General features: G+C 44.6%; 1 protein-coding gene across 4 annotated transcripts; it reads left to right on the forward strand.

Annotated features, from left to right (window-relative positions):
* Nucleotides 1-656: 656 nt before the first annotated feature.
* On the forward strand, nucleotides 657-13,161 carry ctbp1l (C-terminal binding protein 1-like). Of its 4 annotated transcripts, none has more exons than XM_031857824.1 (11): nucleotides 657-803; nucleotides 1,905-1,944; nucleotides 2,231-2,374; nucleotides 6,109-6,263; nucleotides 6,497-6,641; nucleotides 6,748-6,954; nucleotides 7,131-7,345; nucleotides 7,770-7,900; nucleotides 7,988-8,115; nucleotides 9,025-9,142; nucleotides 9,252-13,161. In XM_031857824.1, the coding sequence occupies exons 3-11, from the start codon at nucleotides 2,314-2,316 to the stop codon at nucleotides 9,427-9,429; spliced, it is 1,338 nt and encodes a 445-aa protein (XP_031713684.1). In that variant the 5' UTR covers nucleotides 657-803; nucleotides 1,905-1,944; nucleotides 2,231-2,313; the 3' UTR covers nucleotides 9,430-13,161. The 4 variants fall into 4 exon arrangements, with proteins under 4 accessions (XP_031713684.1, XP_031713687.1, XP_031713685.1 ...); XM_031857827.1 differs by having other exon boundaries at nucleotides 660-803; nucleotides 9,025-9,164; nucleotides 9,252-9,342; XM_031857825.1 differs by lacking the exon at nucleotides 657-803 and adding an exon at nucleotides 848-1,073.
* The last annotated feature ends 1,232 nt before the right edge of the window (nucleotides 13,162-14,393 follow it).

The raw sequence follows: 14,393 nt of genomic DNA on the forward strand, positions 1-14,393 counted from the left end.
TCAATTGAATAGCGGAGTTGATGCTGCAGCTGGACTTTATAGGGCACAATGTAATGTACTTCAGTGGTTGGAGTGGGTACACGCATTGAGCCAGAGTGTATGACAAAGGTGGTGCTGATGCAGATGTTTTGGTGGCCTTTCAGAAATGATTTTTAATGTATTTTCAGCTGGAAATACTACTGTTGCACAATTTATGTACAAATAAAATTGAATAGAGAAATTTTTTTTTTTCAAAAAGTGTATCGTCTTCCATTTACTAATAACTTTATACTGCCTCCAGTTGAACGACAGAACAGGGGCCCATACATTAGAACATGATTGTGACCCCTAGTGGCTGACTTTAGTATAATACTGTGCAGAGAAATACATTAAGTTCATTCTGACTTTACTAACCACATTTTCTGTTTAGAAGACAACAAAGTTTTCACAAAAACCTAAATATAACTTGCTTCAACGGAGTAACAATAACGTCTCTTTTCGAGGCGGATACATGGCTAGATATCTGAAAACATTAATCGTCAGACAAAGTTAAAGTATACCAAACATGTTATTTTAAAGTTTTATCATTTTACAAGGAGGCACGTTGCACTGAAAAGTTTTGCCTGTGCGAGATTGAGATTGTCGTTCCGCCGTGGACAGTGAGGGCGCTCCTTGCAGTCCACCGGTGCTTTTTTTCACAGGCTGTCTGACCCCCCCACCAACAGGCCACTTCCTCTTTTGTCTAATTTCATGGCGATCGGGAGAGAGGGAACGCCACCGACGCACGCACACTGCCTCAGCACTCTTGAAAGAGTTTATCCGGGGTAAATAACTGACATTATTATTGCAAGATTCGGTCACCGGGTTTTCAAAGTAGTTTTCCTTGAATTCAGTCATGTGGACGAGTCACATTTCCCTGTAGAGTTGATGAACTGTGTAGCTTGTGGGTCAGATATTTCACATTGTAGCGCCACTCGCTGATAACAAATCGGACTGAACGGGCTCCCCCCGCCGTTTGCACCTCACACTCAGCGGCACGCTAGTTAACGGCGCAGGCTAGCTAACGTTAGCAATGCTGCAAACGCCTGATACATGTAGCTATGGGTTTTTATTTATTGGCACACTTAACAAGTTTGTTGGCAGCTAAATAACACCAAAAATGCTGCGTGTCTTCGGGAGTTAGCAGGGAATTGTAGTTTTCATTAAATGAAGCTACTTAAAGTCCTCGAATGTTTGTGTTTGGGTTAACGCTAGCTAGCCAACATCGGCTAGCTAGCTCTCGTGCTATGTATTTAGTTAGCATTAGCGATTCAGAGTTAATTCAAGTTGATACTTTTAAGAACGAACATGTTGATTGTAATATACTAGCGACATGGTAAGAGCGGGGTAACTTTTGTATTTGAAGGAACATATACATATTATTCACCATTCAGTACCAGTAACGGTTAGCTAGCGGTTAGCTAGTTAACGGTAACTTGGCTGCTAACGAGAGGCTCACTCAACGCTACATGTTCACTACTAACGTTAAGTTGTCGTTACATTCACCACTCGTAACAGCGTTTTATTTAACTGGTAACTTGTCGGTGTTGTTTAACTGGGTATAGTGTGAGAGAGTGGCGGTGTTATTGTAAAATAAAGTTGACCACAAAGTTGTAGTCCATGACCGACAGTAACAGGTTAGATGTAGAACCATGGTACAGTGTGAAAGTAAAGTCAAAGAGTATTAGTCCTTACTAGCCGGTCCTGAATTAGCTAGTTATGAGTACACATTACCTTTAACAAAACACATAATACTAGTTACATTTTGTTGACTTCTCTGTTTGAATCCTGCAACATGGAGTTGTTGTTTTAGCTCTATACAAGACACCTGTAGTGAGACTACATTGCCATAATCTAAAATCAATGTGTCTTTTCATTGTTTACAGTGTAAACGAAGTTGTCAATCTGACCGGCACTGTTCTCCAGGTGAGTGAGTCTCTCTACAGTCACTGTACAAATAACTATAATCAATTTATTGTTTTCATTTTGAGGAATCTTCAAGTTTATAGGTATCATGTCCATGTTTTAATAGCTACACAATAATATACTTTTTTCATACCAGGAAAATGTAGTCACTGCTAGTTTTTAACAAACAAAATTCAATGTACCTTTTTTTTTTTTTTAAACAGTTTTGATCATGTGGAAATAGAAACAATTGAATTATGATTATTGTTTTCTTTACCATCTGTGTCTTATTATTATTTGTGTGCAGGTGAAGCTAAGTGGACGACATTAAAAGGCCTCCATAGGACTTGGCTCTGCTCTACTCTGTCCCTGGTTCAGACTGCGTGGTCTATGGCTCTGATGGACAAACACAAACAAGTCAAGCGGCAGAGACTTGACCGCATTTGTGAGGGTGAGATTTATACTCGTAAACAAAGTCAAAGTAAGAACTTGCATGCCTTAAGTATATTTTGTTATTTCAATATAAAGAATTTAAATAAAAATGCTATGAAGGCCATCATACCCATACAGTCGGACAGTTAAGCCTTATATTAATGATTAATAAAGATGAAAATGTGTAAGGTGGTAAAACACAACATTCTACCAGTAGCTGTGTTAAATATGTAGGCAGACCATAGTGAGGGCAGATTTAAACTAGAACACGTTGAAATGTTTTAGTTTTTTGTTTTTTTTAAACTACGTGCCGACAGTTCCAGATTATTTTTGTATAATTCTGCTCTATAATGGTTCCTTTTAATATATTATCCTGCCATTCTTTTGAATATTCTGGTGTTAATGTGGTGGTGGTATGTTTTTCATTTAGGTTAAAAAATAATAATTATGTCAATGTACTTCCGGGTCAGTTTGCCCTCTGCCCCGCACTTACAGCTAAGAGACTATTTCACCGTTTCGCTCTCTTCTTCTTCTTCTTGTTCTTCGGGTTGACTGGAAGTACTTTTTTTCCAGAACTCAAAAGTATTGCGCCATTTTTCACCCATGTCCATTCACGGGGCTCCGTACATTTGAGGGTGAAGCAGGTCGCTGTTTGTCAATTTATTTGATTAAATTGGGACGCGAGGAACGTGCAGATGGAGGCGATGCACTGTATTTCACATTGAAGATGACAGAACATAAGTAAAGTTTGTGTTGCTACACAGTCATGGGTGGTACAGTGCAGATTTCCAGAAGAGACAGTATTCTGAGCTGTTGTGGATGGTGGAGATCAGACATAATGGTGTGCTAAAATGGAGGGAACAGTCTGGGTGAGTCTCTGGAGAGGGGTGAGAGGGAGAGGACAAGGTGAAGGGTCGTGGCCGCAACTACGGGGAAACGGTCCAGCTGTCTCTTTAAAAAACGACAACAGCCCAAACTGCCCTCGGCCTCAGACCCGGCTATGCTAATGAGGTTAGTGCTGGTTGGCTGGCCCTCAATGAAGCTGCCTGCTGATTGGAGGCTGTGTGTGGGGGAGGGGCTGGGCGTGGATGACAGCTGGGATCCAGCCAGCCAAGAGCAGGCTGACAGAGAGAGAGAGGGAGAAAAAAAAAAAGAGCGATAGAGGGAGAGCAAGGGGAGAGAGAGAGAGAGAGAGGAAGACAGGCTCACAGACTTCATAATGCAAGGTTAGGCCTGGTGCTCATGTGTTTTCTATTTTGGCATGTGTTTTTTGAAATGTGTGACGTGTGGGGGTAGAGATCTAAGGTTCGGGTGTGGAGCAGCAATGCGTGTGTGCAGTTTCCCTTTTATGTTCAGCACATATTGGTTTTGTCGCAGCCGTCAAGAAGGAACTGAATACCCGAGTGTGTGTGTGTGTGTGTGTGTGTAGCTGCGTCTGGGTGGAGTATCGCTGCTTGCTGCATTATCATCGTTTGCTGCCCCTCCCCCCCTCACCTCTTACTCCTCCAACTGCGGCCAGAGGGAGAGAGAAGAGGAGGAGGGATTGAGGGGAAAGAAAGGGAGAGGGAGGGAGAATGAATGAATCACTGAATGAATTGTATTGTGTGTGCAGCCATGCTTGCGCTTAGTAGGCCTCGGGTATGTCAGTGTCCTATACTCAAATTACTCTTTGTGTAGGCCTACTTGTATATTTCCACAACTACTTTTTCAGAGGGGTCTTTGTGATGAACCCCTTTGGATTCTTCTACACAGTAAGCGTCTCTTTGTGCGTTCAGCGTGTAGCATTAGGCCTGTTAGCATTCTTGAGCCATCTGCAATAACTGTGAATCACACTGCTAAACGGAGTGCAGTAGAGAAGTACATTGTTGTACATATTTAGAACCGTACCGGCTGTGTGTGTTTTTCTGTGGTGTGCTTTTCATGCATGCATTGGGAAATGCTCAGACGTCAGAGGAAGTGTTCACAAATATTTGTTTTCCACCCTCGGCTACCGGCTCCCTTACCTCGTCTGCTGTCTCACCATTACCTCCTGCCCCGTGTCCAAGTAAATGTTCCCGCTAGACACACTCCCCCACCCTGGGACACACACACACACACACACACCTGTCACACAGCAGGGGCAAGATGGTGTGTACTGGTGCATGTGTGGGGTCAGTCCAAGCCAAGAACTGCAGAGAGAGAGAGAGAGAGAGGTGTAGAAAGCATTTGCAGATACAACTGTATCAGTTTCCCCTCCATTTAATACCGATGTATTGGCAGAGATGTGGCATTTATTTATGGCATTGATTTGTGTTTGACATGCAACATTTCCTTTGTTGGCATAATGGTGAGTGACCATGATGCACATGGGCCAAACATGCAGATGTTTGCCAGTGTGGTCTGTGTCTGAAGAAAGGGGGGAACCAGACAAATAGGAAGAGGGACTCTTGCGGACAGGAGAATTTAGGTCATGACTCAGACCCCCTCATGAACCCCCACCGCCTCCTCTCCGAGACCCCGCAGTTTTCTCTACCCCAGCCGCCACACTCCATCACCTCTCCCCTTCTCGTCCCAGCCCCCCCCCCAATATCTCTCTGCGTGTGCACTTCTAATACAATGGCAGGTCAGGTTCCCAGACTTCTGCATCATAAACCAAAATGTAACTTCACCCTTATGAGGGGTCTAAAGAATCTTAAGTACAGAGAGGGATCGATGGTGTATGCTGGTTCCAAGCATGATGAAACAGAGCTGGAGTTCAACACCAAATAGGCCAGGATGCTGGACACTCTCCATGCCCCTCACAGATTTAGTAACACATCATATTTCTAACCATAGAAAACTCACACACACACTCGCACATCATCCTCGTAGTGCCCTGAGGGTGTTGGTGACGTTGGATGCGTTGGGGAAAAGAGTCATCAAGGTCTTGAGTTATCGTCTAAGGAGTGTGGCAGTTACTCCTGTTAACTTTAGCCATGTGTGCAGGGGGATTTAGTTTGAGTGTACGATGACTTACATCATCTTGGGTAGTCAAGACGTGGGAAATGCAGACTGTTGAGTCATTGATCTCGAGCTCAACCTCGCTGGTTCTGAAACACAAGTGGTTGGTAGCTGTGTACATCAAGGGGCATCAGCAGTGAGTAGTAGTGTAACCGTACGCATCCGCCACACGGTGCGGCACGCACGTGAACCACGGATTCATTACAAGTTTAATAAAGTTTTACTGTTGATCGTTATCGGCTCATATTCAGCAAACGCATGCGATCGGGAGATCAGCATTAATGCTTTCTAGTCGCCCATCCCCGATAATGCTGCATTGTGAACAACAGATCCATGTTGAGATCGGCAGGAGAGCCAGTAAACGTTAGCACCGAAGCTAACGGCTAACATATGGAGGTGCCATTGAGATACTTTATCATGGGTTCATGCTCCATTCAGTAAAAAAATAGTGTTGTAAATGTAATCTTGTGAATGTAGTTTTTGGTAAGAAACTTGAATATATATATATATATATATACAGTTGATTGAAGGCGATGTTTTGTTGATATTGAAATATAATTATCTGTATTGGTGGGACAGAAACGGGATCTGGACACTCTTAAGTTATACTTGCTCCCTTTTTTTCGTTGTATCCTCAGCAGTACGCTTTAGATGAAAACGTGTTCGTTGGCCTTTAGTGTTAGCATTTTTGTTCCAGATTTGCAATGGTTATTGAATATTAAACCTCTTGCTAATATGCAGCAACTAACATTACTTTCTTCCTGCTGGACTCAGGTATCCGACCCCCCATCCTGAACGGGCCAATGCACCCGCGGCCCCTGGTTGCCCTGCTGGACGGGCGCGACTGCACTGTGGAAATGCCCATCCTCAAAGATGTGGCCACAGTGGCCTTCTGCGATGCCCAGTCCACACAAGAGATTCACGAGAAGGTAGAAAAGACACACACACACACACTTCCATACTGCAACCCTAATCCATGAGGCCAGAACACTTCAATCCTATAGTATGAAAGTAATTAAGATCTGCACTGCTGTCTTTTCTATTCTATCAAGCAGAACTGTCTCCACCACAGCGTTCACAGTTGTTGAAGTGGTGTAATATTGAGGTTTTAAGTGGAGTTGAATGTGATTAAAATGATTTCTGATGCGTTTGTCTTCTGTAGGTGCTAAATGAGGCCGTTGCTGCCCTGCTCTACCACACCATCACTCTGTCCAGAGATGATTTGGAAAAGTTTAAAGGCCTTCGTGTCATTGTCAGGATTGGCTCGGGCTTCGACAACGTCGACATCAAAGCAGCTGCCGAGCTAGGTTAGCGGGTGGAACTTCAAACATGTTTTCCCGAGACACCGACTCAACCATGGCCTTCTGCATTGACTAACACACAGAGGGACTAATGTTTCTTTCCTACTTTCAGGCATTGCCGTCTGTAACGTGCCAGCATCGTCTGTGGAGGAGACGGCCGACACTTCGCTATGTCTGATCCTCAACCTGTACAGGCGAGTCACCTGGATGCACCAGGCCCTCCGGGAGGGAACCCGGGCCTCCAGTGTGGAGCAGATCAGGGAGGTAGCTGGCGGAGCTGCTCGCATCCGGGGGGAGACGCTGGGCATCATCGGTCTAGGTGAGAGAAGAGTGAAGAGTGGGCGTCTAGATTTATCAGGGGGCACCAGAGCCAGGTCTTCTAACATTTCCTCAAATCAGAGGAAGACCTGTTTTGAATTTATGTTTCAAAATAAAAGGCTGATTTTTACTTATTTGCAGCTGTTGATAACCTTCCCATTTCTCTTCGTCTTGCAGGACGTGTCGGCCAAGCCGTGGCTCTGCGGGCTAAGGCCTTTGGATTCGGCGTGATCTTCTATGACCCGTACCTGCCTGATGGCGTGGAGCGCTCACTGGGCCTGCAGCGCATGGCCACTCTGCAGGACCTGCTCATCCACTCTGACTGCGTATCCCTGCACTGCAGCCTCAACGAGCACAACCACCACCTCATTAACGACTTCACCATCAAACAGGTGTGTGGGTGCACTCTGAATATGCCCAAACACAAGTTTTGTCTCATGTTCCAATATTCTCAAATGTTGGAGTATTTACAAAAGGCAGCGTCTAATCAATGACAATGGGGAAAAAATGTGTTTACATCAATGGTTTTGAGATTTAAAAATAAATGGTTAATGAAATATGTTTTGGTTTTTATTGTTTTACTCTTTTAGGACATTTTTGCACTCTGTCTTGTCTAATTGTTAGAGGAAATGCTATGAATGATGTGCCTGTATCAGCTATGTAAACTGCTGCTTTATCAGGATAACCGTATCCTAATATAATCCGCCCTTTTGTTTAGCAGCGTACCAGATAAAGATATTATCTCAAGTTCCAGCCTTGTCTAACATGGCCTGCTCCCCATAGTCTAAGCGTGCTGTTATTGATTCTGTGATACAGATGCGTCAGGGAGCCTTCCTGGTGAACACGTCAAGAGGCGGTCTGGTTGACGAGAAAGCACTGGCTCAGGCCCTGAAAGAGGGCCGGATACGAGGGGCTGCCCTGGACGTCCATGAGACGGAACCTTTCAGGTGACAATGCCACTCGACACCCAACCGCTGAATCCGACACACAACCTCATCGCTCGTCTCCGTAACGACCTTTCCCTTTCTTCACAGTTTTTCAACAGGGCCTCTGAAGGACGCCCCCAATTTAATCTGTACCCCGCACACATCCTGGTACAGTGAGCAGGCCTCCGTGGAGGCTCGCGAGGAGGCAGCCAGGGAGGTTCGCCGCGCCATCACCGGTAAGTTCTCCCTGAACGGGATCAAGCCTGTTGTTTCACCTAAATACACGGATATAGATACATTATAGATAGAGTAGAAGGGAACGACACAAATCCAACGCTTTCATTCTGTGGACACTGATTTGCTGAAGGGTGTACAACATTACGGGTGATTTACAGAAAGGAAAGCCTGTATGGAGTTGATTTTAAAGAATGATGGATGACCCGTTACCCGCCTTGATTACATTAAATGAGTATTTTATAATAGGGCTCTCTACCAAACAGTTAGAAGCCTCAAAGCTTCATTCACGTTGACCTTCGAATGCGGCTACACTAACGTCATTAGTGTTATACTGTTTGTACAGCAAGCGGGAGAGCAAACAGTGATTCGACCGTCGTTGTTGAAAGTCTAGACGACAACAGATATGGATTAATGCAGAGTATTTTGATTTAAAATAAATCTTGTTTTTTGGAGTTTACAACCCTCTGGAGTTATTGGCAATATTTGGATCACACAGTCAATCCTACGCAGCCACCACTGGAATTTAATATAGTACTATTCACTACTGAATACACACTTTGTAAGCCGTACCTGTAAGTTATGATCATGTGCCGATGCAGAGTAAATATAAAGGAGAAACAGTTAATCGTGTAGCTTAATTTAATTTACTGCAGAAATACTGGGTTTAAAGGGAATAAATAGAGAAAGGTGCGCAGTATTCGAGTGTTGATTTATAATTTGAAAGTCAACATTATGAATGTAGCTTCAAACTATTCGGTACAATCTATGCAAAGTTGAATATTCAGCCTAAACCGGCGAAACAGAGTTGGCCCGAGAATTCAGATTTGGGTAAAGCCCTGAATCTGATCAGGTCCTCAAAAACAGACCAGAAACCCTCTCTGAGTAACGGTCTGTTTCTCCAACTCCAGGACGAATCCCCGACAGTCTGAAGAACTGCGTTAATAAGGAGTATCTGATGGCAGCCTCTCAGTGGCCCAGCATGGAGGCCGCCACCGTTCACCCAGAACTTAATGGAGCCACTTACAGGTGAGAGGAGTGGGTGTGGAAGGTGAGAATGGTCGGGGGAGGGGGGGGGGGTTTACATATTTTACAACGAGCAGCTATCGTGATTTATGTTCCTTCATCTGTGTTTCAGATTCCCTCCAGGTCTGATCAACGTTGCAGCAGTAGGGGGTCTCCCGGGAGCTGTTGCAGGGGTTGAAAGCCTCGTTTCAGGAACCCTGTCACACGGCATCACCCCCGTCTCTCACCCCCCTCACGCCCCTTCCCCTAATAAGGCCGAAGCCGACAGAGACATCCCCTCTGACCAATAGCCCCCCCTGCTGCCACCAGCACATTCCGTCGCCTCTGGAACCCCCCCCTCCCCCAGCATCAGACACAGCCCGCCCCTCCAGTACATCGGCAGCGCCAGTTTGACCTGATGTGGATCTACACAGTCTTGTTCCTCAGATCACATAACCAGCCCAGGAGTGACCTATCCACAGCTAGCCCCATCCCACCCACACCCTCAGAACACACACACACATCCCTCCATCCTCGTCATCATCTCACCCACCCACCCTACCTGCCATCCCCCCCTCCCCCTCTCCCCCCTTCACTCCCCCACAATATCAGCAATAACTGTGTTCTCAAGGATTCAATGATTGGATTGGTTTATATCCTTAGTTGGCTGTTGTTTTAATGGAAAGTTGCCCTGTTGTGGTTCTAGGTGTTAATGTTTGTTTGTTTGTAAAAAAAAAAAAAAAAAAATTATATAGCATTTCTGACATGAGGCTTTACAGTCTGCTGCCTCCTGCAGTCCTGCAGGCAGAAAGGTTGAAGCCCCCTTTGTACATTAATGGCTCATGTTACTGCTCTCTTCTTCTTCTTCTTCTTTTCTTCCTTTTTTTCTCCTCCCTCCACCTTTCTTGTGATGGGGGAACATGTGTACGAGAGTAAAGCAGACAGAATCACCAACCGTACATCCTGTCCTCCCCACCAGGCGTCGAGCGGCCCCTCAGCCCTGTTTGGCCCTTAGCTCCCCTTGGCACTGTCGTCCGCTGACTCAGCAGAGGGGTCTGTAATGCAGTCAGTGTGGAGCTCTATCGGACTGGAACGTTTTTTTGTATCTGCTCAGCTCATACTACCGATAGTGATACCCAAACATCCTTCGTGACCTTTTTACCGGTGTGACCATCTAAGTTTCAGGACAGTCAGCCCTGCAGTTACACATGCTCTGCCCCTTACGGATGGCTTCGTCACGAACATGATAGCATCATATCAGAGAGCGCCTGGGCATGACTTTCATCTCATGCTGGAAGTGGTGTGTGTGTGTGTGTGTGTGTGTGTGTGTGTGTGGGGGTGGGGGTGGGGGTGGGGGTGGGTGGGTCTTCACACATTCTACCCACAAAGAATCAAACGCAGCAGCCTTTTCTGGCTGGAGAACCTGAGAGCATGGCAGCGGCCTCGCCAGCAGAGGGCGCTGTCCCCCTGCTCAGAGTGGTGTTGCTGAGCGTTAGCGGTTAGCTGTAGTGATGAAGAACAGGATCTCACACTGCCAACATTCACAACACAGGATGGGGGACCAGGGATCGACTACCGCCTTATTGTTTTTATAAGATCTCACTGCATCCCACCACCACCACCCCTGCATCCACCCACCCTCCACTCCTCTCACACCGTCATGGCCCGCCCGACACCTGCTCATCAACCAGTATGCATCCACCGATTCCTTTAAGCGTGAGGGGACAGCAGAGTTTAGTTTCCCTGTAGGAGCAAGCGGACAGTGTTCTTGCATGCTGGCTTTGTTAATGACAGTGGTATGTATGTGTGTGTGTGTGTGTGTGGGGACATGAGAGTGTGTGTGTGTGTCTGTTCCCTCACCCTGTTATGATAACAAGCTATTGTCTTTCCAAAGGAATAGTCCCAAGGAGTAACTCTTTAACGCTGTTGCCCTGGTGTCAAGGGAACACCTTTCTAGTACCTCAGTAACAGATATTGAATGTACCGTGCATACCCTTTTATTTTTATGTACAGATTTTCTAGATACTTCTTTACTATTCTTTACCAGAAGGGTTGTGAAATTGTAGCAGTAATGATACAATAAATTAAAAAAAGAAAAGCATTGCCCCATGAAATGAATTGACAAAATCCTTTTCGGTTCGCTCTCGGTCACTGAATACTCAGGCTTTGCGTATCTCTTTGATTTCTTCATTGTGGAAATTTCAGCACAAGGCTTTCCCGTTCTCAGACTTCAGACTATAGTGGATGTGTTTTGACCTCCATCTTACTGGCTATTGAAAAAGAAGGAAAAAACAAACGGCGGTCGTCGTGGTCTGCTAGTTTTTTTTTTTTTTTTGTTTGTTTTTACTAGAACAGTAATAGATGCAGTTTTGTTTTACTCCCCCCGCCTTCATTGTCAGGCTGCTCTATCTATAGTGCATGTGAGGTAATTCTTTAGGGGAAATACTATTGGCTTAAAGAATTTGTGTCATCCTGCTGTGTCCCTCCGCTCCTCGACCTTTTTCCCCCTCAAGAGTGTTTTCGACACGAGTTGCCATTTGTGTCGTGGTCAGTTTCCAGTGATGTACATTTTCCCTCAGAGTCTATGAGAGACACGGAGCATGTCTGTGTCCTGAGATGCTCGGCTCCTCTGTCATGTGATGAGTATATATTTTTAAAAATAACCCCCATAGTTCGGAATATGAGCATAATAGTAATCTTAAATTTTGCTGTTGATGATGATGATTATATATATATTTTTCGGTTCAGCAGTGCACTGTTATGAAAAGCATTCTGTTTTATTGTAGGATTTCATTTTTATGGATATGCTGTCTGTGTTCTACATGTTGTACTGAAACATTTCGGAGAAAAAACAAGAGATCCCTCTACTGGTGATTTTTTATTTTTTTTTTTTTATTTTTTTTTTTAAATATTATTTGTCTTATCCCAACTGTGTTTTCCAGCTGATATCCTCTGGGCCTTACTTATTCTGTCCCTGTAAAAATAGCTGTTATAGAAAGTCGCCATGGAACCACTCACTGCCTTAATCCAGTCGACCACAGTAGGTGAAGTCAGGAGACGCATCCAGTCGAAAAGAACGGGCCACAATCAGGGCTGCTCCGCAGAACGCTCCTCACACACCGGCAGGTCTAAATCTGCAGCACGTTGCATTTCTTTTGTCACTGATGAACCGCATTTAAGCCTCGTTTTGGGCTCAAACACAAACATTCAGTGTGATGTCTTACTGCGCATTGATAAGATGTTATGGTTTTTTTCTTCTTCTTTTTTTAAACTTTTGAATAGTTCAAGTCAGCCCGGTACCGTGTTTGTGCGCCGGCTAACATAAGCACAGTGTGTATGCTCACAAAGCCGCAGCTGATATTTCACTCTTGGGTGTGAGAATGCCTCCCCACCCACTACTACCACTCTGGGGCTCTTAAAGCATCTTTTCACTGTGCTGCCAGAGCCCCAGTGGGGAGGGGGAGGGGGGCATAGCGGACACTGGTGTGGTCTGTCAAAAAAAAAAAAAAAGCAGAAAATTACGATGAGAATCGGTCACTTTTTCTCTCTCAGGGTTCAAATGCACACATATCCTCCAGCGGTTGCCCTCTGTCTCATGTCCCTTGTACCAAGTTTTCTGCCCCCAGAATGTAGAACAGCCTCCTGCGTTTTTAGAAGCCGCTCTCTCCTCGTTCCCCCTTTTGTGCACAGGTCTGAACTTATTGTTTTCTGTTTTGCTTTCTATCGGCACTGACATCTAACCATCTAACAAGGAATGAATGAATGAATGTTTGGAAGTGACTGTGTAATGTTAAAATTGGGAAATGTATTTTTACAACATGTGAACATTTTTTTCCACTCACTCTGTGTGAATTTATTTTATTTTTTTTTCTTTCACCAGACTGCAAAAAAAAAAAAGAAAAAAAAAAAAGGTTCTCCTGTAACTAGGCTCTTAAGCTTTATTTTTGTTTTGTTTACTTTTTTATTAGAAACAATCATGTTTGTGATGGTAACTTCCGATGGTAAACTCCACACCGTATTTTAATAAAATCTTAAAAATTAAACATTTGCTCCTGTGGTTCCCTTTCAAAGTTTCTCCACTGGTCCATAAAGTCCTGTTGTGTCCCGAACCCTTAACTCTGCCTTCTGTTTATTTCACGAGGAAAAGGATCTGTGCTTGATTATAGCGGTCAATAACGTGGTGACAATTGACGCCAGCTGCCAGTATGTCGTCCCACTGATTACACTCCGAGATTTTGCCGTAAACAAAATTGTTTACTGCCCCAGTCGGTCAGCTCTTTTATATGGCAACGAGGGGCTGTGCAGTGCCTGAAAGGCCGCAGCTTCACAAGGAGGCAGACTAGGTGGGGCGTATGGGGGGGAAAAAGGGGGCTTCTATGTAGACCCACAGGGCAAAGGAGGGCGGGGGATTACCACCCCTAAAATTGCTACCACATGTGCATAACCAGGAGCCTACTCTTAAAATGGAGTGATGGTGGTACTCGAGGCTGACGTCCTCTCACTGGAGGCACCTTCAGGAGCCCGCTGGCTAAAGACTGGCACCCCGATTTGGTTGTGGTTATTGACTCCATGATGTTTAATTATCATTATACAACCAATAATTATTTGCTTTTTGCTTTGACAGTGTCTTGGACAAAATTCTGTCACAAACGGTAAAAGAGTTCAGCGTTGCATTCCTGTAACATTGTCAGACTCATGACGGACAGTTAAACAAACCAATCATAAGCAAAGCAGCAGAACCAGAGATGCAAAAGCAGGCGCCTACATTACCCACAATGCAACTCCACCACCTGCAGTTCTGTCAGAGAGTTGGGCGTGTTATGCTAGTGCTATGTGGCTAATGTAGCCGTGAGCTCAGATGCGCAGCGGGCTCGACAGATCTGGAAAGCTCACTTCTTTCTAACTCCAAACACTCAAACTTGTAGTCTTCATCCCCACCAACCCTGACTCAAGTGACATCACATGAGGACCTTTCTCAGGCCTTTGCATAGCGCTCTCTGAAACCACAAAAGATTTTGTCCCACTGTTTTCCACATAAGATGTGTTCCCCTTTAAAGTAGGTGAATAGTGAGTAGTGAGTAGTGGTCACCCCTCTACTGATGCCTCACAAGAGATGTATATATGTATATATATGTATGTATATATGTGTATATATGTGTATATGTATGTATATATGTATATATATGTATGTGTATATATGTATATATATGTATATATATGTGTGTATATATATATGTGTATATATATATGTGTATATATATATGTGTATATATAT

Source organism: Anarrhichthys ocellatus, unplaced genomic scaffold (assembly GCF_004355925.1).
Source record: "Anarrhichthys ocellatus isolate YVR2014 unplaced genomic scaffold, GSC_Weel_1.0 scaffold19, whole genome shotgun sequence".
In the NCBI taxonomy this organism is placed as follows: Eukaryota; Metazoa; Chordata; class Actinopteri; order Perciformes; family Anarhichadidae; genus Anarrhichthys; species Anarrhichthys ocellatus.

Excerpts from the sequence above, each read along its gene's own strand:
- ctbp1l (XM_031857824.1), top strand. The coding sequence starts at position 2,314 with ATGGCTCTGATGGACAAACACAAACAAGTCAAGCGGCAGAGACTTGAC. Across the intron at positions 6,955-7,130 it reads GCTGGGCATCATCGGTCTAG|GACGTGTCGGCCAAGCCGTG; the intron begins GTGAGAGAAGAG and ends TTCGTCTTGCAG. Across the intron at positions 7,901-7,987 it reads CATGAGACGGAACCTTTCAG|TTTTTCAACAGGGCCTCTGA; the intron begins GTGACAATGCCA and ends CTTTCTTCACAG.